This window comes from Phycodurus eques, chromosome 4 (assembly GCF_024500275.1).
Source record: "Phycodurus eques isolate BA_2022a chromosome 4, UOR_Pequ_1.1, whole genome shotgun sequence".
Classification (NCBI taxonomy): Eukaryota; Metazoa; Chordata; class Actinopteri; order Syngnathiformes; family Syngnathidae; genus Phycodurus; species Phycodurus eques.
Genome location: NC_084528.1, coordinates 26,121,971 through 26,146,979, shown reverse-complemented (window position 1 = coordinate 26,146,979; position 25,009 = coordinate 26,121,971). Strand labels below are relative to the sequence as shown.

At 43.2% G+C, this 25,009-nt stretch overlaps 3 protein-coding genes across 5 annotated transcripts in view; 1 reads left to right on the top strand and 2 right to left on the bottom strand.

Annotated features, from left to right (window-relative positions):
• The window catches only part of tex10 (testis expressed 10), a 16,970-nt gene extending 5,013 nt beyond the window's left edge, over positions 1–11,957 (bottom strand). The window contains exons 1-12 of one of the 3 annotated variants that reach the window (XM_061674850.1): positions 11,892–11,957; positions 10,498–10,560; positions 10,083–10,300; positions 9,721–9,908; positions 9,321–9,647; positions 8,023–8,235; positions 7,321–7,573; positions 6,890–7,002; positions 4,634–4,881; positions 4,131–4,266; positions 3,337–3,506; positions 1,677–1,854 (exon numbers count right to left, since the gene is read on the bottom strand). In XM_061674850.1, coding sequence (XP_061530834.1) covers positions 1,677–1,854; positions 3,337–3,506; positions 4,131–4,266; positions 4,634–4,881; positions 6,890–7,002; positions 7,321–7,573; positions 8,023–8,235; positions 9,321–9,647; positions 9,721–9,908; positions 10,083–10,265 — 2,009 coding nt within the window. In that variant the 5' untranslated portion in view covers positions 10,266–10,300; positions 10,498–10,560; positions 11,892–11,957. Of the gene's footprint in view, positions 1–1,676; positions 1,855–3,336; positions 3,507–4,130; positions 4,267–4,633; positions 4,882–6,889; positions 7,003–7,320; positions 7,574–8,022; positions 8,236–9,320; positions 9,648–9,720; positions 9,909–10,082; positions 10,301–10,497; positions 10,561–10,865; positions 10,928–11,891 lie in introns of those variants that run through there. The other 2 variants (XM_061674849.1, XM_061674851.1) reach the window with 2 other exon arrangements.
• On the top strand, positions 11,592–22,545 carry si:ch211-197h24.6 (uncharacterized). Its single transcript, XM_061674856.1, has 12 exons — positions 11,592–11,684; positions 11,949–12,036; positions 13,635–13,668; positions 15,421–15,492; positions 15,568–15,707; positions 19,638–19,763; positions 19,874–19,919; positions 20,016–20,075; positions 20,152–20,597; positions 20,674–20,781; positions 21,851–21,953; positions 22,248–22,545. Exons 2-12 carry the CDS (start codon positions 11,965–11,967, stop codon positions 22,283–22,285), a joined length of 1,245 nt encoding a protein of 414 aa, XP_061530840.1. The 5' UTR covers positions 11,592–11,684; positions 11,949–11,964; the 3' UTR covers positions 22,286–22,545.
• On the bottom strand, positions 21,912–25,009 carry rbm12ba (RNA binding motif protein 12Ba). Its single transcript, XM_061674855.1, has 2 exons — positions 24,662–25,009; positions 21,912–24,520 (listed from the first exon to the last, which is right to left on the bottom strand). The coding sequence occupies exons 1-2, from the start codon at positions 24,863–24,865 to the stop codon at positions 23,126–23,128; spliced, it is 1,599 nt and encodes a 532-aa protein (XP_061530839.1). The 5' UTR covers positions 24,866–25,009; the 3' UTR covers positions 21,912–23,125.

Here is a 25,009-nt window from a genome sequence, read left to right as displayed (position 1 = left end):
CGGGTACTCCAGCTTCCTTCCACGTTCCAAAAACATGCACGTTAGGTTCATTGCGGACTCTAAATTGACCATAGGTGTGAATATGAGTGTGGACTGTTATTTGTCTATTAGTGCCCTGCAATTGGTTGGTGACAAGTCCAGGGTGTCAGCTGCCGCTCACAGAGACTTTAGAAGATGGCCGGATGAAACTTTACAGACTAGCTTTATCAGTTTATCACGTTCTGCTCCATTTTGAACATTGAGGCATTAACAGATCAGACAGTTTATGAAATCATCCTGTGCCCCCAGGCAAAGATGAAGGGATATCAGTAGCAAGACGCATGCCAAAAGTGCTCCAAGGCTCCCCCAAAAAAATGAGCTCTTTGTGTTTCTACGTACACATCCCATCTGGACCGAGGCTATTGCTTCTCTGGAAATGTGTTAATGCTGACCCACTGAAGCCAGTCAGCTGCTCAAAGGCGTGCAGATTGTGGGAGCGGGACAATGCACTACTGCCCTCTAATGGGAGCAATGTACAACTTCAGGTGCCAATCAAGGTCCTTTATCTGGTCTGTACTGGGGATCCTTGGTTTAGGATGGTCCGGACGTACGGCATTTTGAAGTTACGGACGATGCGCAATGACGTTTGCGCGGTGCTATATAAGAAAGCACTCTCAGTTCCCACTGTACTGACCGTTTTTCATCCATCCATTTTCTATCGCATCGCCGGTGAGCTGCAGCCTATCGCAGCTGACTCTGGGTGAGAAGGCAGCCTGTCGCAGGGTTCACACTCAGATTCACACCTACTGACAATTTAGTGCCTTCAATTAATGTATATTTTCAGAATGTGGCAGGGAGCCGGATTGCCTGGCAAAATCCCACACGAGGCATGTGGAGAAAATGCAAACTCCACACAACGGGAAATTGGACTTTCTTGAACTGAACTGACGTTGGAAAGAATGCACGTCTCTGTCCTGGCGATCCAGTACAATAACGCTAATAAGATAAAAAGATTTTCAAGTACGATTCTGTGGCGTTTCAGTCATACCGGTAAATCCACACACAGGTATGCAAATGTATCTAAAGCGGGACACACACGCTGATTTTGAACGTCTTTTAACATCATTTTTTAGGAGACCTCCGATATCCTGCAGAACCAATCGGCAGGCGGGCTTACTGCTCTTACAGTGTGCGGCGGACTCGAGATGATCAACATCACAAACAACAATGTGCTGTCTGTGTCATTGTTTTGGATGGCAGCATATGTAAAAATGCTGTAACATTGTAAATGTTATCCCTCTTTTATTGAAAGTCTTTTAACCTATTCTTTGATCTGTTGTTGGTTCAATATGCTGTCAGTCAAAGACAAACGCTGCCTAAACGGCATTGTCAAAGAATGCTCCACTATAACTGGGGTAGAGCAGAGAGACTTGAGCTCTCATTGGGAGAAACAGGTAGATGAAAAAGCCATAAAAATGATCCGACAAATATATTGTCTTGATGCCCTCCGGCCGGCGTTTCCGTGGGCCCCTGATGAGGACAAACAGATACTAAGTCTCTGATTTCTTCTGCCATTAGGCAAACACGAGTGCCACTCTTTTTAAATTAATCCCTCTTCCTTTAATCTTTTATCTGTCATGTGGCTTTATTCTGTGTATTGTGTGTGATGGGCCATACAGTGAAGATTTCAAGCTCACCTCAGGTGTATAATACGAACGAGCGAGGCGGCGAGTCCAGCTGAGATTCGACCAGTGTTGCAGCAGAAGCTCAGATTAGCCAGCAGAGCGCGGGGCATCTTGGGGAGGAAATAGAGCAGCTGCACCATTTGTTGCTGGCACTCTGATGGCAGAAGAACCACCACACCTTCCTGTGGATCTTTGGGGACACAAACAAACGCAGACGTCATGCTTACAGTCACTGAACTGCATCACGCGCGGGACTCTACGGACAATTGCTACGACACAGGAAAAGCAAAACTAGTTCATGGCGGTACCAGCCTTAGACACCCGGATAATGTGCCTTTGCGCGTACGTGTCTGCGCGTGGGGTCTCTCTTTCGCTGACGCACATGCTGATGTCAGAGGCCCACAGACAAAAGGACTCTTGTGATGGTGAATTGCCAGCAGTCCCTATCAGAACTCTTGACCACCCCCTCAGCTCCTCTTCCTCCTCCTGCTGCTTCCTTGTTACACAACAATCACACTATCTGACTGTTCTGCTGTTTAGAGTTTGTGGCTTGGCATAATTCTGACTGCGTCTTTGCCTGTGAGCTACACAGTGCCATGGTGCCCCCTACAGCAACTCTGGAGTCATAAATCTTGGTTCAGGGGGGCTTTTGCCAAGACTTTTGCCTAACCAGTCAGGGGTTCGATCGGACTCCTTTGTTGCCTCAGTCTGAGTAATTAATCAGCAAATTGTTTTAGTGTGTGAGAAAATATTGGGGAAGGCCCTTTTCTGTGCCCCAGTGCACACAACAAGCTTCATAATGGAATGTTTAGGCCAGTGTGGTGTAGAAGAACACTTCAAAACACCTTGGGAATAAACACATTATTGTAGAAAATCTTCCCGCAAGAGTGGAAGGTTTTTAACTACAAAGAGGAAAACCTAATGCCATACTTTACTTCAATGTTTACTTCCTGTAGATGTAATTTGTCCAAAAAAATTTATAGTGGAGAGGAGAGTGAAAATACGCAACTAATTAACCAGCCCCCTGAGAGGGTTTGTAATTTCCTCTATGCCACTAGATGGCAGCAAAGGGTTTTGTCTAAATGAAGCCTCAAATTGATTTACCACCAAATCAATAATCGTTGCTTTGTGCTGAGCACAAAAACAGCAAATAAGTGAACTATTCGGTGAATAAGAGAGGATAGGTTCCCCCCAAAAAATGCACAAACGGGCAAATTCACGAATGCCAAACCGTGAGTATGTTGTTCACTGTATTCTGATCCCTACTGTACAGAATTCTTTGTAATAATAACGGATACAAATCCATTCATATTTGCAATCAGCACAAATGCACAACTAACATGAATTGAATGAGTGTTGAGCACAAAACAGTGATGTCAAGCCAAGCCTGCGTATGACATAAGGGAGATGATTTTCTATGAGGAAGCACGGTTAGCATGTCTGCCTCACGGTTGAGCTCCTGGGTTCGAATCCCAGTTGTATTGAGTATGCATGCTCGCCCCATGATTGTGTGGCTTTTCTCCAGAGACGCCGGCTTCCTCCCACATTCATTCCATAGGTGTGAATGCGATTGAGTTTTGTCTTTATGTCTGTAAAAAGTCAGCTGGCTTTGGCTGCAGCTCACCCGCGACCCTAGTGGGAACTATAGAGATTTAGCTCCTTATGCGAATACCGTAGAGCTTGCAGGCATGCGTCTGCAGACTGCTGAGCAGGTCTTTGTTGCCTCGGGAAGCAGCAGCCTGGATGGACTGGATGAGCAGTGCAGACAGAGCAGGGTTGCGGTGGCCCAGCTGGGACAACTGCACAGGAAGAAACGCCAGCCACCGAGAGAGCACTTTGCTCCTTCACGGAGACAGAAACAAGGGTTCATATTATGGGTACTGCACGTGAGGACATGAACATCCTAATGTTAATCTAGTTCAACATCCATCCATCCGTTTTCTATAGTGATTGTCCTCATTAGGGTCACAGGTGAGCTGGAGCCCAGATTCGAACGGTTCAGAAATCAGAGACTATTTTTATTTATTTACTTTTGTCTAAGTATTTATTTTTTATTGACTATCATCATGTCAAAGTCAAAAGGCAAGCAGAGCTGCAGTGTTATCATAGATTGGTATTATCTAACAAAAATGACCCGCATTAGCTTCTGATCATCAGCGCAAACAAATTCTCTCGAGTTGTCGACGCAGGGCATGGGGGGTATTTGTTGGTGGTCTGTATAGCATGTTACAATTTGTGAGCATTTAACTGCTATGGAAGCTTAAACTTTAAACTACGAAATAATAATACATTTTAAATTTTACTGGCATTCCTGATATTGAGACATTTCATGAGTCAATTAGGCGTCACTACAATCATTTAAACCACCAGGTGTCATCCTCGCTCCATGGGGGCCTGTTGGAGTCCATTGTACTTCAAAACTACAATCAATATTTCAATCCTATATGATGAGTAGTTTGCGCTTACCTGGTGATATGCGACTGCCCCTGCTCCTGCAGGTAAATCCTGCTGTAGAAAGACAGCAGGAGAGATCTGGTCTGTAGCGTCAGGTGCCTCTGCTGATAGTACGAGTACACCGCTGCCAACAGATCTTCTGTCACTGCTGCAACACAACACGCATAGGATATAAACATTACTACCATTAGATTTCATTTTGTTCACAAATTGGTCGTGGGATTCTATTATAATTCATCAAAAGGCATACAGTATTTAAATGAACAAGTTTATTCTGTTAAGAACAGCTGTTTTATATCTATTTTTTGTTATTCAACAAAGCTACCCAGCTGGCCCCTCCATTAGAAACACATACTGTATGCAATGTAAGTTTAACAGAAGGGCCAATATACGAATTCAGCGACAAGTTTTACATTGGAGGGTGCATGTGTACTTAAACATGTGACCTTGTGGGTTAATTTACACATGAAGTCGTCTCTACCGCCTTACAATATTCACGCTTTCTAAAATCTCACTTTTGCTTTTTTGTGTGAGCACCATCTTCCAGACGGTCCCGAGCAGCATGTGCAGCTGCCTGTAGCTGAGCTTCACTTCGCCACCGAGCGTGTCTCGCACGAACGTCCTCAGGGGCGTCAGCCAGTCTCCGTCCGCCTCTCGGCCGACTCCCTGCCGCTGGCTCAGAGACACCATCACCTGGCAAAGTGTGATGTTCAGCGCCAGAGGATCCACGCTCACGTCGGGGACAGCCGCAGTCTGCTTGCTCCTGCAGGAGAGACAGTGAGGCGAAGCGAATACAAGACACGCACTTGTGATTTATTTATGTCTTAGTTACATATTAATACACACAGTGTGTGGATACAGCTAGGTCCAGAAGTATTTGGAAAATAACAGGTTTTATGATTTTGCCTTTATACAACCCCAATTCCAATGAAGTTGGGACGTTGTGTTAAACATAAATAAAGACAGAATACAATGATTTGCAAATCATGTTCAACCTATATTTAATTGAATACACTACAGAGACAAGATCTTTAATGTTCAAACTGATCAACTTTATTGTTTTTAGCAAATAATCATTAACTTAGAATTTTATGGTTGCAACACGTTCCAAAAACGTTGGGACAGGTGGCAAGAAAGACTGAGAAAGTTGAGGAATGCTCATCAAACACCTGTTTGGAACATCCCACAGGTGAACAGGCTAATTGGGAACAGGTGCGTGCCATGATTGGGTATAAAAGGAGCTTCCCTGAATTGCTCATCATTCACAAGCAAAGATGGGGCGAGGTTTGCCTCTTTGTGGACAAGTGCGTGAGAAAATAGTCGAACAGTTTAAGGACAATGTTCCTCAATGTACAATTGCAAGGAATTTAGGGATTTTATCATCTACGGGCCATATCATCAAAAAGTTCAGAGAATCTGGAGAAATCGCTGCATGTAAGCGGCAAGGCCGAAAACCAACATTGAATGCCCGTGACCTTCGATCCCTCAGGTGGCACTGCATCAAAAACCGACATCACTGTGTAAAGGATATCACCACATGGGCGCAGGAACACTTCAGAAAACCAATGTCAGTAAATACAGTTCGGCGCTACATCCGTAAGTGCAACTTGAAACTCTACGATGCAAAGCAAAAGCCATTTATCAACAACACCCAGAAACGCCGCCGGCTTCTCTGGGCCCGAGCTCATCTAGGATGGATTGATGCAAAGTGGAATAGTGTTCTGTGGTGCGACGAGTCCACATTTCAAATAGTTTTTGGAACTTGTGGACGTTGTGTCCTCTGGGCCAAAGAGGAAAAGAACCATCTGGACTGTTATGGACGCAAAGTTCAACAGCCAGCATCTGTGATGGTATGGGGCGGTGTTAGTGCCAATGGTATGGGTAACTTGCACATCTGTGAAAGCACCATTAATGCTGAAAGGTACATACAGGTTTTGGAGAAACATATGCTGCCATCCAAGCAACGTATTTTTCATGGACACCCCTGCCTATTTCAGCAAGACAATGCCAAACCAAATTCTGCACGTGTTACAACAGCAAGGCTTCGTAGTAAAAGAGTACTAGACCCGCCTGCCTGCAGTGCAGACCTGTCTCCCATTGAAAATGTGTGGCGCATTATGAAACGTAAAATACGACAACGGAGACCCGGGACTGTTGAACAGCTGAAGCTGTACTTCAAGCAAGAATGGGAAAGAATTCCACCTACAAAGCTTCAACAATTAGTGCCCTCAGTTCCCAAATGTTTATTGAATGTTGTTAAAAGAAAAAGGTGATGTAACACAGTGGTAAACATGACCCTGTCCCAGCTTTTTTGGAACGTGTTACAGCCATAAAATTCTAAGTTAATGATTATTTGCTAAAAACAATCAAGTTTATCAGTTTGAACATTAAATATCGTCTTTGTAGTATATTCAATTAAATATAGGTTGAACATGATTTGCAAATCATTGTATTCTGTTTTTATTTATGTTTAACACAACGCCCCAACTTCATTGGAATTGGGGTTGTACACCACTGCAATAGATTTCAAGTCGTAATCTGCATCTTTAAGAGATTTCACAAACATTAATTAAAGGGATTAGAACTTTACATCTATTTCCAGTTGTTTCTTAAGTATTACGACAATTGATGTAATGTAAATATAACCATTAGTTTACAATACAAATTTGGAAAAAAAGACTTTGTATAAAATGCAAAACATTTAACCAGAACAACGCAGTTGCAAAAGATTCAAGGCCCTGAGAAAGTTGCAAGAAGAAAAGAACACTCACCTTTTGTTATTAACTTTCTTTTTATGTTTGGGTGTGTCATGAAGACTGTATGGGAAGTTTTTCATGAAGTGCTGCTTAAAATCTCCTAAATATTCTTTGCGGAACCATGCATCCTAGAAAACAAACAAATCATCTTTTCAAAAAAATAAAATAAAATAAAATCCTAATGGGCTTTTCATCATTCCATGTACAGTAATCCCTCGCTATATCGTGGTTCAATACTTTATTTCACGCCCTACGATTCCGCCCAAACACGGTAACCTGCCAGTTAGCAACAGGGGAAGATGATAGCAACCAGAAGCAGCTAACGAGCAGAAAATGAGATGGGGAGATACATACAACTTTCAAATATGTACAAAAATACATTTCGTCCGGAACCTAACCCCCGTGACAGACGAGGGATCACGAGGGATTTGTGCTCTTTATCTCACCAGCGCATCTTGATGCTCCTGCCGCGGTGCCAGTTTTCGGAGAAGTTGCAGTATAGACAACACCTGGAACATTACAGACATGGCGTCCGGGCTCAGCAGGTGTCCGCCGTCAGAACTGTTCCAGGGAGAGTCGCCGGTGTTGGCCTCCACCCACACCTCCAACAAAAGCGGGACCAGAGTTGACGCAAAGCTCTGGACAGCCTCCGCAGAGTCCAAACCGTCACATGCTTCGCCTGGGTGATCTGAATCCGGTCTATAAAAATAAATAATAATAATAATTCACAGTGCAAATACTGTAGACCCTGATCACAATACATACACCATGTTATGTAAAAGGTTTTTGAGACAAAAATGTGAAAAAATATTGGCCTAAAACCTTCAGCTGTCCCATCGAAAAGCTAACGGCGAAGAGGAACTTCCCATTTCAGTGTGAGAGTGACCACAAGCATACATATCCAAATCAACATCCATTCATCTATGTGCTTGAGAAACGCAAACGCCACACAGGAAGGCCCGAGCTGAGATTTGAATCCTGAATCTCAGAATTGTGACACTGGCGTGATAACCACAAGTCCATTGTAATGTACCCAAGTATTAAGCCATTTACAAAACAAGAAAAATAGGTACATTTTGGAATTTCCTGGTACATTTTCTTTACACCAGAAAAAAAATACATATATTTGAACAGCGGCGCTATCATACCGGAGTTTAAATGTTGAATGTGGACTTGGTTTCCTCCCAGAGTTCTCGTACACCTTAATTCCAATCTTGCTGTTCTCGAGCTTTCCCCAGGTGACATTCACAGGTGTAATCCTGCTCTCGCAGCTCGAACCAAACGCTCCCTCAGATGGGACAGACATGTCACCTTCCTCCACCGGTCTTTCCTCAACTACTGCCTGAAGAAAGCGCCCAAGTCTAAAACACAAAGGACAGAGATTGCAAGGTTAGCAGCCAAGACATTTACAGACTAGTGGAACCTCCAAAGCTGAATGCTCCAAAACCACTATTGGAATTGGGGTTCACTCACAATTTTTCTTGAAAAACATGCCCCAAACTAAAGCTTAAAAAAATTTATTTTTAAATGAAAGCTTCAACATTCATCATGTTGACATCGTGAGAGAAATCAGCTCAGGTTGTTTAATGTGACGCCACCAAATAAGGTTAGCAGCGATGGCAAAGTATAAACCTCAATTAATTCATAGGAAAGCGCCTGGCTGCTTAGTACAATACAATTAATGAATGATCAATCACATAAATGAATTTTATTGAGCAGATGCCAACATAACAGCATTTAGCCAAAAGCATAATGGCTTTCCGCCATTAACATTTACTGTATTTTTGTGCAGCAGTCTCCACGAGGTGACGGTATCAGTCTGCAAACACTTTCCTGTTGCAAGAGAGAGGCCATTCATTACATAGCTGTCGGGTTGTTATCTTAGTTTCACTATGCAGTGGTTAACTTATCTAAATCCTTGTATAGCAGTTAGGAAGGGAAAAATATTCATTTAAAAGATAACGTTTTCATTATATTTCAAACTTAAAAGTCAACTGCCATCCCGGAAGATTGTCTTTGAATTCGGAGGCTCTGCAGTATTTACATTGACCACAAATAAAAAAATATTTTTTTTTTTGTTTTTGTTTTTGCTGCCATTTTTTTTTTTATGAGCTGAACCCAAAGATCTAAGCCTTTTTCTATGTACACAAAAGCCCTATTTCTCTCAAATATTGTTCACACGTCTCTCCGAATTGGTGTCAATGAGCACTTCTCCTTTGAAGCAAGACATATGTAACAACCTAAGGCCCACTTGTGCAATAATCATACTGTCTAATTACAATCTCGATAGGCCTCACCTGTAAGGTGGACGGTTTATTATATCGAAAAAGTAAGTCTTCTTCCTTTGATTTCAGATCATGACAAATGGGAGCAAAAACAAAAGTAGTGTCTTGCGTTTATACTTTTGTTCTATACAATAAATGCCTAATTAATCATTGAGGAGTACCTAAGGAGCACAGAAAGGCGCCACTGCTGGCTGGTCACGGTCCTGTTCAGGTTGACCGAGAGCGCCCACGTACGACCCTTGGCCTCCTGCTCCTTTTTAGCTCCTCCGTTGCTTTGTCTGTGAGAGATTAACTCCAGAAAGTTGGTGAGGAGCACGGCGGGCCGTGCGGCGAGCAGGGCGGGGTAGTGCTCCAGCACCACATCCAGAATCTTCATGGCATCTTCTTGGATGCTCAACTCAATGTGAGTCATGGCGCAACACAGGTGGGCACTGAGGAGCGGGAAAAAAGGAGCCACTCGTTCCGCGGGCACGGACTGGGCAATATACCTGCGGATCAGTTCCGGCCATTGTTAGTTGAGAATGGGACAAACGGCGGTATGATATTTTAGATTCCGCTAACCTGAGCACACGCGTGGCTGCCACGCGAACGTTGGCGTCCTTGTCTGTGAACACGGCAGCCACCTCAGACAGCAAACGTGACAAATGCTGCTCTAACAGAGAAGGATTCATAGACAGCAGCTCCCTCAAACCCAACAAGGCACCGTGCTTCACATTGGCATTGTAATGGTGGAGCTGGGACAACAGGTCCTGGTTTAAAGGGGAGATAAATGCACACAAACCGGTCAATTTAAAAAAAACAATAATAATAATTTTTTAAAAATGATGCACTGCTGATTATTTACATCTGAAAAATTAGATAACACCGTGGTTCGTGAACAGTAACTTTGGGATCTAAACAAAAAACAACAAAAAAACACTTACATTGATGCCAAGCTGCCTGTTTGTGGTGGGACCACTGCTGTCTGTCTTCAGCTGGTCAGGGAGATAAATTCCCTTCGTGCGGAAGTTTGTATCGGTGGCATTGTCTGCTCTCGGCTTCTTCTTTCCCACTTTTAGCTTCACCTTTTGGAAGTCATCTTGCCTCTTCTTCTTCTTGGATTTCATTTTCAGCAATCCGAAACCAAACGTCTAAACCGGATCTAAAGGCAGAGGCAGAAGATAAGAACACATTAAATATAAGAGTGCATGGCAAAATACGAAACTGTGTCGAGTGGCAATCGAAATCAAACGGTGCAAGTGATTCCATTCTTACAGACATGAACCACTGTCTGCTCTGCACGAGCATTTGCAAGCTAACAGCATGAGCATCAGTCCCAGTGTTGACTAAGCAACCTACCTCCGCCAAAAGTCTTGGTTCCGTCTGCTAATAATTTGCACCGCAATACAGTCTCTTCGATATCTGCAGGTGACGAAAAGGCACAGAGAATACTATTATTTTTGTATAAGTTAATATTTTGGCTTCTATCTCGTGTCCAAACGTTTTTCTGTTGAAACAACTGTGCGCTTGTTTTCGAACCGCCACCCCCCATTTTTTTTCTAAACGCACAACGGCGGCGGAGCTTAGGGGATAAAAGGTTAATAACCGACATCCCTCGTTTTACACGATGAGAAAATGCGTGCAAAAATAATTTAATGCAAAAACAAAGCGACTTGCATAGAAATATTGGGGATATATTTGACCAAAAATAGGAACGTCTCCAATACCTGCCCCAGTTCTGCTTCGAGAAAGCCGAACGGAGTGCCCCGGTGTCTATGACCAACACACTACATAGTCGTCTTCGTAAATGCCTTGGACATTTTAACTTATTTGCTTTAAATAAAAATGTATTTGACTTCTAGACCCGTGAAAAACTAATATTTCACGTTATATTTATTATCCGTATTTATTTTACATTTGGGGTTACATTACTCAAATTCAATCAAGAAAATATATAGATATATATATAGATATATATATATAGATATTTTTTTTTAAACAGGCAGTAGGCGTCTCTTATATCATAGATATGAAAATTAGGTAGATTAACACGCACCTTTAAGATGCGTGCTTACAGCAACTTTAAACTTTAAAGCTTGTGGGGGCAAAGTGTCAGCACATTCCATGTGTTCACGGTACGAAAAACAAAATAACAAGGATGCCTGTACATTGTACATTTCGACAAAGCGCCGTACAATCACAACAGGGGAACAGGTGACAGCTTTTACAGCTAAAACTATTTTGGGGTTGCTTTACTTAAATGTTCAGCATATTTTTCACAGGCTTTAACATTGACAAAAAAAGTAAACCCAATGAAAATCGGTTAATTAATAAGCGAATTGTGACATTTTCAATGTACATGGCTTGCCTTTGACAGGAACATTGCCCCCACCAACGTGGCCGCTCCGTAGGCTTGCCACTTAGCCGGGCTGCTACAGTGCGCAGTTGTATCTAGTATATTTTCATATCTGTGATGCATTGTGTCTTTTGCGACCATTTGGATCAGTGACCAACGGTTGGAGGAGGTTTTAATGCAAACATCTCAGGTAAATGTTATTCTGCTAGGGTTTTGCTGAAATTGTGTGACTTAAGATAGCTAGTCCGCGTCGTTTCATCAAAATGCGTAAGTGGTCTTCTAAAATGGCTGACTAGGCCCGAAACGAAGCCAAGTAGAAAATAATGAAAACGATTTTTCCCCCCAAATGGACGACTGAACTGTAGTTTGACGAGGGTGCTGTATACATTTATCTAACCCTAAGATTGCTGTCTTGGTATGACTTTATCCTTCTTCTTCTTTGAACGTCAATCAGTGAAGAAACCGAAGAAATGGATTTCAACTCTCCGAACAACAAACCGAACAGTGGGTCGAACTGGAAAGCAAAGAATAAATATGGCAAGGTAAGGATAGAGTGACAATGTCACATACATTTGGAAATTAATACCAAAAACAAACAAAAAATAAACGACTGCTGCAAACCAGGTATCGCAGGATTGGGAGTCAGCGTTCCCTATCCTGAGTGAAAAAGTGTAGAATCCTTGGTATTTATTTTGCATTTTAAGTAGTTGTGAGTGCATCGTCCACTACCCATCACACTGTGAACCTCAATCACCGTTGTGTGGAAGGGATAACATGCTTTCCGCTGTGATCTTTATGTAATGCCTCTTTCATTGAGCCTGGTGCATCCATGCAGTCCGCAGCAGCATGGTTTGGCTCAAACTGAGGCTTGTGCGTTGAAATCATCATAACCTACATGGTGATCAGAGAACACTTATTTCCTGATGTTTTTGAACATCACAAGTGTTTTATTTTCCAGTTGAATGGAATAAAATTCGCAATTGCATTTGTGGTGCATTCGCTGTAATCTTCTAATGGTAAAATAAGAGTCGGTATACCAGGAGGGCTTATAGAATAGATCGTACCGTAAAACTGTTATCGAATTGGACACGATTCCAAAAATGGAATTCTAGATGAATACAGAAAACCACCCTATTGTATTACAGCGTGTCACCTCTATTTAATAATTAGCTTGTTTGCGTTTCCACATTTAGATGTGAACATCCCAAACAAGGCAGAATGTTTTGTCTGGTGGTTGGGATGTCAGGTTCAAGTTTGTATCTTGACTCAGACCTTCCTATGTGGAGTTGGTATGTTCTCTTTGTGCTGGCCTAGGTTTTCCCTGGGCACTCTGGCTTCATATATACCCTGTAATTGACTGGCGACCAGTCCAGGGTGGATCTAGCCTCTCGCCTAAGCTCAGCTGGGATAAGCCACCCAAATGAGGACAAGCGCTATAGAAAATGAATCGATGCATCCAAGCAAGCTAAAATTAAAGTGTGAAAATGAAGTGAATTTTTTTTATTTTTTTATGTTCTTTTTCTTTGACATGCTCTTTGGGAAGCCGGCACGTTGGGCGACTGGTGAGCACATCTGCCTCACAGTTCTGAGGACCGGTGTTCAAATCCCGGCCCCGCCTGTGTGGAGTTGCATGTTCTCCCCGTGCCTGGGTGGGTTTTCTCCGGGCACTCCGGTTTCCTCCCGCATCCCAAAAACACGCGTGGTACGTTGATTGAGGACTCTAAATTGCCCGTAGGTGTGAATGTGAGTGCGAATGGTTGTTTGTGTCTATGTGCCCCGGGATCGGCTGGCGACCTGTTCAGGGTGTACCCCGCCTCCCGCCCGAAGATAGCTGGGATAGGCTCCAGCTTCCCGCGACCCTAGTGAGGATAAGCGGTAAAGAAAATGGATGGATGGATGCTCTTTGGGAATGGGATTGAGGTCTTGGCCTCTATTTACATTCTCACCTGATGAGAAGTCACACTTGAACTCGTGGTTATTTGTACACCTGTAGCCATGACACTGCTGGTGCAGGGGCTTCATGAGAGGTGGTGTGTACATCGTCTACAGAGGAGTTCCGTCCACACCTAAGTGTCGCCATGTCACTAATTCCTGTATGTGTCTCTCTCCTTCATGTGGACTTATTCCCTCCGCTTGACAGGGCAAGTACCGCCCGCAGCCCTCTGCTGACATAGGTAAGTCTTCCATACATGGTACACTGCCTGTGCTGAGAAAATTTAAGCTTGACCTTATTGTCTCTGCTTCATATGATGGGTTGTGGCTTGACCACCACTCTCTGATACTCTCAGCGATTAGGCCTATTGTGTGCCGTTCAAGGGAGAGCAATATGGGAGGGGGGGGGAGGGGGGGAGTAGAACACCATAATTTTGCCTCTTTAAGGCAGACAGGCAGGCAACTTATGCACATTTCGCATGGCAGGTATGCTTTTTTTTAATTTTTTTATTTTTGCCTTACTCAAACTAATAACTGCCTAAAAGGTTGTAAGTGCAAAGGATGCCAGCTTGGGCTGTGCAGGAATATGCTAGCCAAACCTCACTCTTTGAGAGTCTAGAGTAGCGCTAGCCAGTGGGTTGAAGCTCACCTCTTTTAGCCTGCTGGTTAGCGCACTTGACTCTCAACCCAGGGTCGGTGGTCATGTATGTGGCAGAACCGTTAGTGAGTGAGGTATTCCGGGGTCGAGTGTAACACATGCCAGATCACGTTGTGCAAAAAGTACATTAGTCAAACCTCACTCCTTGAAGCCTGTGGGTTATCTGGGTTATCGGTTCAGGCTTTCAGCCTGCTGATTAGCGCACTCGGCTCTCAACCTGAAGGACGACGGTCATGTTGGCTCGAGCCTCGGGCAGGACGGCGCCGGCTGACTACCGTTACGTGAGGCTGGCAATTAATTGTGCACGAGAAGCCTGAACATCGGGCAACTGTAGCCCTTGTCAAACTACCTGTAAACAGCAGGATTTTCCTGCCTTCTTTCTGTGTCACTGTTCTGTGTAAACAGCACAGGCACGGTAATGGGGTCTGGCCAAAGTCGACCCTGCGATTTTCCGCCTTTGGAAGTAGTATCAGAGCCGTAACCGAGCTGGCACCACACCGGTGTGTAAGGCGCCTGCGAGATTCCTGGACTGGGTAAAAGGTTTAACACTCACATCTCCAACCCTACGCAATTGAAAGCATTTCAAATTGTAGGTCTGTTGTACGGATAAATGGAGGATCTTCTGTTATGGCTTTGACGTGCCAATTTTGCAAGCGCTCTCTGTAATGGAGACGGACTGTAGTCTCCAAAAAACGATGAAGAATTTTTACCAATCATGGTGGGTGATTCTTCTTCTTTTCGAATAGAAAACAGTGCCTAGTACTAGCTACCGAACCTACTCACGTTACGACACCTTTGGATTCACCGATTTGCAGATTTATTTATTTTTTCCCCCCAATTATGTTTCCCTTAGTTTTTTAATTTTTTTTGGGGGGGGGGGGGTGGAACCAACCCCGAAAACACTCATTGGTGATTTTTCGCCCCTAATTCAAGAATTTGTGGGGTTTTAAACTTATTTTTTTTTTCCCCCAGTGCAATTTAAATGGGCATCAATTATCCACAGATTTTCACTATTTGCAGTCCAGCTGGTCCCTACACTCCACGAATAGTACACTGTAATAATACACTGGATAGGAATCTTACCTTCCAAATCATCATGTTCTGTTCAAATCGACTAAACATGATAGTTATGACACACTAACATCCCCTGGTACCACAAAACTATTTCCTCCTTGTTCTTATATTTTTCTGTGTGGTTCTATTTTAACACCGCACAAACACAACGCACATTGTAAAACAAAATTATAGTTACTGATTTGCTGGTTGTGAACGCAGTGTGTGGAGTCGTGCAGCTATAATATTTCTTTTTTCACTAACCACTGTTGTGTTTCGCCAGTATATGTCAAAGGAACATCTTTTCAGACCGTGCCACCCCTGAGCAAAGTGCTGGACGGGATCCCAGTGCTCGGTAAGCAAGATTCAACCATACACTTTGACCGCTGGCCAAAATACACAGCGTGGTCAACGATTTACATGTTTTCAGGTCTTCAGTATGTGTGGGAGTATCGCAGCCCCAGTAAGACTGTCCCACCACACTACGAGTGCAAGCTTTGCAGGGTTCCCCGCTCGCAGCATGATATGATCGCTCATGTGAAAGGCTGGAAACACAACTACATATACATGGTGAGTCCATTGGCTTTTTAAGAGTTAACATGTTATTCGCAATATTAAAACAGACAAAATTTAACTGTATTTCCTGAAATAGTGGCATGAGTTCCATGGCTTGTACGTCCAATGCGTAAGAGAGAAAAGGTGCGCAGCTGCTTGCTTTTCTGGCTGCGCAGATTCACCCATTGATTTAAGTCCGTCATTTGAGCCTAAACTGTGGAAATTTCCTGTCAAACCTGGCCTTCTGCGTTCGCACCCATGGGTTTAAGAACTTTTCCTCTTGCGCGCTTCCGCGGCTTTATTAAGTCACGCGCCTGGGAAGGTGAAACATATTTGCCCTTGTTTGATGCAGTTACAATTTACGCCACTCATAATTTTGCAAAAGAGACTTCCAGAGTGGGTGTGTGACAGTGAACAAATCTCCATATAAAAGGCAAAACGTTATTGCTTCAAGCTGTTTATCACGCACAGTTGTAGTTTGCTGTAAAGCTCCCACGTAATAAAAAAAGAGTGCAATGAATGTCCACTACCTTACTGCCAACATACATTGTGTAAAGCTAACAGAAATGATCACCAAGGTTACAATATTTATAAACCTAAAAATGCTGTGCACCCCTGAGTGTTCTATATCTGTCTTCTTGAAAACAAATAATAAAGGGAAACGACAAGACGCCTACATGTATCACTCTTCAACATCAAAACACTACAGGGGATCGGGAAAGGTTGGGGTACTATGGCATTTTGGAAGAGACAAAGGCTAACGGCAAAATGTAAATGGTCATGAAATTAAATGATTTTAAGTTTGAAGTCTGGCTGGACTATTTGCTACTCAATACTTTACCCAGCACTACAGGCATAGTTTCTCTTCTGATGAAGTGATTATAATACCGGTAATCTATTATAAGAATAAATCAAAGAGGGAAAAACAGAAATATGTGCTGGTTTTCAAACATCTGTCTTATGTTAGCCTGTATTTTATTTCTTGTCCCAATATATATCGCAGGGTTGAAAAAAGTAATTTTTTTTGCCCAATATCTTGTCGCACAATTTGTGTGCTTTGGTTTTTCTTTCAGTTGAATGTTATTTTTATATAGCAACTGGCCAGCTGGTGCTGTGTTTAAATGTAGTATATGTAGTATGAGTATAAATACATTTAACTTGGACATACGACCAGGGATGTCCCGAGCCAATTTTTTTACTTCAGCTCCGATATTGCAGCCTTGAATTTTGGCTGATACCGATATCGTTCCGATCCAATATCAGCAATAATCAGCTAGTGATTTTTGTGAACGAAAACTAAGAAAAGAAGGCTGTAATGAATTTGAACTAGACTTTACAGCGATCTCATCGGGTTGATCGGTATCGGCCGATAATTAGCATTTTATGCCAATCGGCTTTGTCATAATTCACCTCATTGATCGGCTCCCAAACGACATTTACGCCACGTCGTTGTCATATACAGTATATTTGAATCCAAAAGCTAGTTTATTTTTAGCCTTGTCATGTTTTTTGACGTCATTTACGAACACTGGGCTTTGTCAAATCAAACGCGACCGGATACGCTCGTTAGCGCGGCCACAACAACAACACTGGATCGCGCGTGTATTGTCTTGGTCAAAAAATAATAAAATACGGGAAAACGTGTGGTGTTGGTGTTCAGCTGTGCTCGGGAGAAGACGTTCGTTCAAGGATTGCCTGAGGTATTTTCACGTACTTTTAATACAATACGGCTCGCAAGCAGGAAACAAAATGGTTGTACTAATGGTTGTACGTAAACATGCCACCGTTCTGTTGACTCATGCTCTAAAGTTTCGGTGTGTGTTAAGTAATTGAATTACAATAATTTAATTCCAGTAAGTTAGCACCCATTATTTCTGTCATGGTGGGTTGACCTGACTAGAGAATATTTTTTAAGATACTCAGTATATAGTACACAAGTATATGCAGTAAATGAACAAGTCATTTAAATAGACACATTGCTCCATCTTGTGATCGGATCGGTTATTATAATTATTATTATTTTTAACTCTGTGATCGGCCCCAAAAATCCTGATCGTGTAAAGCCTAATTTGAACATTCACTAGTTGTAAAGGCTTATTTATACTCGCGCGGGCGGTGACCGCGCTGACGTCACTGCTGTTATCCCGCACGCAGTTTGCCTTTATACTAGAGGGCAACCCATGCACGCTGTCTTGAAAATGCGCTGCATGTTCTCTTCCAAGTTGGGGGTGTCGCTACGGCTGGTGTTGGCTAGGACACCACAAGGTAGAGTTTCCTATGCTTTTTATGGCCAATTCCGGTAGCCGTTTTTACTCTCCGGAACAAGGAACAAAGCTACAACAACGGCGACCGTGGAACAGTGCCTGCTAGAACAAATGGACCTCGATGATCAGATGATGCGGTTAATTATATTGCAAAATCGATCAAGAAGGCGGCGGCGTAGGTGTTCTGTATTTTAAAGATGGCGGTATTGAGGAACCAAGGGGACAGCTGAGTACGTCATCACAGCATGTGACTAAAACGGACCAATCGAAAGAGATGATCTCCGTGGCATTCTGCACGCGACGACAATTTGTGCCGTGTGCGCTTCAAGTGACATATAGGACCCGCGTGGCCCAATGTGTCGGTCACGTGATGCAATGTGGGTGCAGGAGTATAAAGAGGCCTCAATTCATTTGTTATGCGAGTTTAGTTGTACAGTGAACTTCAACTGGAGTGTCAGTAAACGACTTTAAGCAAGCAACATTCACTCTTCCTCCTTGCTACTATATTAGTACCTTAGCAACTTGTTGTACTGTAATGTCTCGTGTATAATGCGCATTTCCCCCCCCAAAAAATTGTCAAAGGTCAATAGTGCGCGTTATTCATAGGTATAGGGGCAAATGGGAAAATCTTTCACATTTTATAAATGTATGGCACCATCTAGTGGTTATGAAAAAGCTGTACACTTCCATTCCAAAATGACAGGGGTTGCGGTACGTATGACTGCATATATGTACAGTTGTGCTCATAAGTTTACATACCCTGGCAGAATTTGTGAATTATTTTTTTTTTTTTTTAAATATGACAGAATATTGAACAGCAACTATCATTAATTTCTTTATGACTGTTTTGTTTAATGATAATGCTTTTCTGAAATGCTTGACTGCTTGACGCGAGCAATATTTTCATTTCCCGGATCCCTAAATCCCCACCACTGATCAGTCTTGGCGACGTCTCTGCCAGTGAGAGAGGCCCTTTGTCTGTCTCTGTCTCTCCATTTTTGCTTCAGTACAGTGGCAGAATGTGTATCCCTCCCCATGGCAGCGACATCCTGGTCCAATTTTACCCAGATAGTGGTAAAATGGTGTTGGTTGTGGTGTTTTGGCGAGAGTCAACCTTAAAGTGCTCCCTGACCAAGCAAATCTGCATGGTGCCTTGGGACACTGCATCATTAATACTTAATTACTTTCATATTTCCTTGAGAAATGTGAGTGTGCGTGCGTGTGTGTGTCTCCCCCCCCGAACAGACTATACTCTGGTCAATAGCAAATAGGCTGTTTTCCAGTCTCAGGAAAACACTGTTCTTCGATGTCCATTGGCAATGAATCACCTCTTAAGGCCTCCTTCATTCACTTTCACGCACGGTGGGTGTCTCAGAATTCTGGATGTGAGTACCTGCATAAATGAAACTCATTCCAGGCCAGCCGCTTAAAAATTGCGTGTTAATGGGAGAATCAGACCCCACGTCAATTGCTGGGTTCATGATCCACTTGCAACGAATAAGCGCCTCACCCCAAACACAGTGCTTTAACCTTTTGAAGGACAAATAATACAAGTTGATAAGGTGGCCTCTGTGATCAGTCAGGAGGAATGAACTATTTACTCCCTATTTTATTGAAATTAAAAACCTAGTTTGTTAACATTTGAAAAGTCTCTAAATCTACATCTTTGCCTTCTATGCAGAAAAAGGCCCATCCTGACAAAGTCCATTGGGAGGAGGAAGATGCTGTCAAAGACCCTGCTGTGAGGAAGATGATTAAAGATTCTTTGGCTGAAGTGGAGCAGTTGGGAGGGAGGGGACAAGTCAAGGTCAGTTTTGACTTGGATAACTATTTAAAAAATTTCACAGGACCTTGAACTTGGTAAGATATAACTTTGTGCATGTTAAATTTTCATAATTGTTTCTGGTGATACTTTAGGTGATCATGAAAGAGCCCTATAAAGTACCTGCTTTCAAAGGACTCCGTAAGTTACTTTACTATGAAGTTGAACTTCTCAGCATTTAAAATATTACCTGTTGGGATCCTTGGTGCCACTTGGGTACTTTTTGTGTGTTCCCAGGTTCTGCTCAACCAAAGCCCTTGCCTGCAACCAGCATGGGTCCAAATGGACCTCCCTTTGGTAAATCATTTGTTCTGGAGCTTCCTACTCTGTCCTGTAATATGTCATCTGATCAAACATTACTCTGGTTTCCTAGGTCCAATCTTCAGTGACCAGTCTCGTCATGAGGAGTTTCCTCCTGATGAAGGTCCTTATGATGAATTTTCGGGTGACTATCAAGATGAATTTGAGCCTCCCAACTTCAAACGCTTTGCATCTGAGCGACGTTTCTCAGACTCCAATCCCGATAAATATCAGGATGAATATGAGTCCTCCAACTTTGAATGCTTTTCACCCAAGCAACATTTCTCAGACGCCGATATGAGTCCAAGACCGTATCCGCATGAGCCTGAAGATGATTTTAGCCAAAATAATGGACGCGACCGTTTTGGTTCTGGTCGAATGTTTCCTGACCAGTACCAGGGCCCCCAGATGGGAGGCAGCTTAATGGACATACCTACGAAGAAACCTTTTGACAGGCCAAGACCCATGAAAGCACCATCTGACGGTGGCTGTGATTCAGATTCACTGCTTCATTATTTGGTTGGTGCTTCATTTCATGCCACTCATTCCTCTGCTCAGCATTGACCTACAGTAATATAGAATTTCTTCTTTTCAGGAGACCTTCCGGATAGAGAACGAAAGCGATGCACAGCTGGTGCTGAAGGTGACACAGAAACTAACAGAGCTGCTGATGGAATACAGACTGAAGACTATAGCGCCAGAAGTAAGGCGCTACATTCATGGCAATCCACGGATGTTGAACAGAGGCAACTGGACTTCTTGGTTCTGGAAGAGTAGAGATATTCATTTGAAAACAATGCACATCTTCAATTCTTGTTTTTGCTTAGGAACTTTCCTTTCCTTGCAGTAGGAAATGACACGGAAGTACTTGGAGGAAAGGTTGTATGCATTCTAATAATGCTTAGGAAAGCTACCTCGATACAACTTTTATCCCACATTTACCAATAGTTACTCCTCCAGGGTTTTACAAAAGGAAAGTTGTTGTCACCCTAATGATTTGGAGCAACGACATTGAGAGCAATAAGCCACCGACGAAGTTCACCAACTCGACTCAAAGATGCTGGAGTCTTCCACCCCAGAGACTCACATAATCAATACTCGCCGTCAGTTAGGACTAGTTGAGTAGAATGAATTATAATCAGCGTGGTCATTTCCTATGTCCGAAAGGAAGCACCTTTTCATCTCGCCTAGGCCAGATGTTCTACTAAGGTAAAGAAAAGATGGTATAAAGGTTAGGAGATTGGACTTTACAAAGAGGCCCAATGTCAAAATATTGAACAAACCTGAGTCAGGGGACCGAAGGAACAAAAGCCATCTGTGTCAAACGAGGAGCAGGACGTTTGCAACATCACCTCTCATCCGCTTACAACAGCCTAACACCTCACATTGACAAAGGAAGGACTCGTCGTTATGCTAAACGGTAGGCCATTTACAAAGGACGCCCACAGTGAGACATGAATATGGTAACTCTGTACCAAAAATGTAGAACTGAGAAAGCCTTTTGGATAAATGGTGAATCAACAACCAGTAAGTCCAGTTGCCTCTCTTCCACTTGCACTCTATTAAACACTCATTCACTGCCATCCCTCTCCGTTAACATGGCTATTTGACTTCTAAAGCAGTCAATGGCAATAAATGTGTTTCAACTTTAACGTGAACCTTAAGGTACCTGCGTTCTACTTTGAGATGATTGTCTTAACCTCTCATATCGTCAGTATTTGTTTTTCCTGCCTAAGTATGATCGTGTTTTAATCTTGATGACCTCTCCGTAGGGTCATAGTCTGAGCAGCTCCTCATTGAACTCAAGTTTCTTGTCATCGCCCTCTTCCAGTTTGGCAAGAAGCAGCGACAGATACTCTCGAGCCTTAGCTAAAGGTACACTAGCAATCAGCTCACCTTTGCACTGTGACACTTTATTCAAATTCAACTAAAAATGTGGTCCGGGCTTCACGGCTTGTGCTGTTTAAGCTTATATTCAGCCACAGGTTTGTTACCACGAACATCCATCTGGTTGAACTTTGTGACCGTTAAATTGTAAACGATGATACTGTGAGAACTTTGTGGCCGTTTAAATTGTTAACAATGATACTCTTAGAAACAAGTTCAAATTAACATGGCACGTCCTTGCCTGATGTTTTAATTGTCTTTCCCCATTTTGTTTTTCTCCAGGTCAGTATCGGTTCTTGGATGGGCCCCTCAGATTCTAGAGATGATGTAACACCCCAAGACATTGGTCTTCACAATGTGTCCGTTTGGAGTGAACATTTAGGAGTAACTGTTTGTACATAAATTCTTTTAGTAAACGTTTTATTTTTGACTATTTTAGGTCTGTAAAAAAACATTTACTTTTACTTTGAATACAGAAAATGGATGGGTGGGTAGGAGGTTGTTTGCCGATTATGCCACAACATAAAAATGTTCAATCCCTGCAATAAACAAATTACATAAAAGGTTTTCTACTTGCTATATTTGACAACATACAAGTGTCCTTGTAACGGGTTGTAACAAAAAGATCTTCAAGAACAAAACCAAGTTGTCTGCAACCCTACACGAGACAAATGCAGTTCCTTCAAGACAGTCTCATGGATGATGTTTATGATGAAATGCTGCTTTGTCCAAGGCACCAGTCCAAAAACTGCCTTTGAGACAGGGGTTGGGGAGCTAAGACAATTTAGGTCAGAGGACCTAGAAAAAGTTTCAATCTGTGACAATGACTTTTTAATTTTTTTTTTTTAAGTTAAGACTTCCAGTTTACAGCTACTCCATTTAATGCAGTCCCTCGTTTGCAAAGTTGTTCATTTGAGTCGTAGTAATCAGCTTTATAATCGCGTTTTCTCCCAGCTACTCTTGGCCGAGTTTACAGGCCATGGAAACAAGTTTCAATGATTTAAACCGCACCATGGCCGTGCAAGAAGCTTTGCCATCGTCACTTAAAATAGTTATATCGTCTGTTGTGACTTTGTAGGAAAGCTTTTTTTTTTTTATCAGGCTTTCCTTCATGCATTCAGGCATGTTCTGAACCAATGGGCATGTTTTTGTGTCAGGATTCAGTTTCTTTCCCAGCATCTCACTTCCTGTGTGGGTTGTCCTCTTCCAAGTGTTCTTAGGCCAGTGTTTTCCCTTTGCATTTCCATCATCTCACCTCTACTTATTGCTGACACTTCTATGTGTCCTGAGCCAACGAGCAAGCCATCACGGGTCATTGCATATTCGTAATCTGCCTTCTGGTTGAAAATGAGAAAAGCTGTGTCTGTTCTGTTGCAATTCTTGTCGAGTAGATGTTGTATTTTTGACCTTGCTATTTCATGACATTTAAACAATCTCCTTAAATCAGTCTTAGTTGTCACGAGAGGGAGATTGCGGACCTTGACAATGTACTCTTTACTTGGACTGGTAACTCTGGGTTTTTGGGTGGGGTTGCATTTGTCCTCCGACCTGAGTGTATTCTTGCGGTGTGCCGAGTCTGTGAGGGAGTTTCTCTCACACTTCTCTGCGTGAGCATTTTCACATTCTGCTATCGCTAGGTTCCACATCATCTCTGTGGCTTTGCGTACCTCCACACAGATGGGCCCCATGTACTTGTTGTTAAACTGCAGCGCATCAACAGAGTATTGCTTGCGGGAAAACTTGACGAGGCACACGTGACGGTGTTCCAACTTCATGTTTACTACGACTTCCTCCACCTTCAGCCCTTTGAAGAAAGAACAAATGTCCTCCTTTGTGGTCGAGGCTGGCAGTCCAAACAGCCTCACGTAGCCTGGCATCGATACCTGTGTTTTTGGTGTAATTGCGCTGCTGTCCTCTTGCCGGTCAAGGTCTGGCAAAACCTCCCGCTGTTCACTTTGATAGGACTGGAGACTTTCCAACACAGTACAAACCCCCAAAAGAAACGCATTCCGTAAAGGGTCCGGTGTCTGTGACTCATCAGAAGTCTGTATGCTCTCAACAGGACCGGAAAAAGCTGTATAAAGTGGTTTGTCACATCTCAGTGGACAGAGACTTGGAACAAAAGGTTTATAAACCTCGGGGGTTGGCGTCTTATCAGCAGTCTGTAGAAAATCACTCGGAACAATAGGTGAGGAAATTCTGAGTTCGTGTGACTCTTCACACGTCTGTGGATACCCACTGGCAACAGGAGTTGTTCTGGGATCGCATGGCTTATCACACATCTGTGGACCTGCTTTGACAATGGGGGGTGTTCGAGGATCACTTGACTTATCGAAGGTCTGCAAAGACCCATTAGGAGCGTTATGCGAATATAGTGCGGGATCACGGGGCTTGTCGGAAGTCTGTACAACTTCAGTGTGATCAGGAGGTGATGAAATTGTGGGAGAACGGGCTGGCGCAGTTCTAGGATCACCGGGCTTGTCGGAAGTCTGGATCACTTCATCGGCTACAGGTGGCGGTGCCGTTCTCGGGTCACGACGTTCATCGGGTGATGTCTGTGGGATAATAACAGCAGGTCCCAGGGACCTTTCTTCGACATGCGGCAGAGATTCACGGAGGGAACGTTTGTTCTTCTTCTTCCAAAAGTACGTTAGTTTCCGTTTCACCTCTGAAATATTACTCGGGTGTAAAATCACCTTTGAGCCTTTCAGGAAACGCCCGCTGTAGCGAACTGCGCGTCGAGCATCGTTTCCGGACGCGAACTCAATCAAGGCCTCGTGCTGCGGTCCTCCCAGGATGTAGACGCGGCCCACGGTTGTGTGCAAACGGGCGAAAAAGTCCCGGATGTCCTCGGCGCTCGCCTCCATATCGAGCCCCTCCACCCTCACGGAGCGCTCCATTTTTTTTTTCTCCCAGTAGTTCTCGCTCAAGCAAGCGGAGTGTTTTCTGAAAGGGTAAAATAAAAAAATACCAGTGGAAGACGGAGGAGGGGAAAAAAATAGTTTAGACGGAGAAAAACTGCTAGCTACAACTTCCGAGCACAG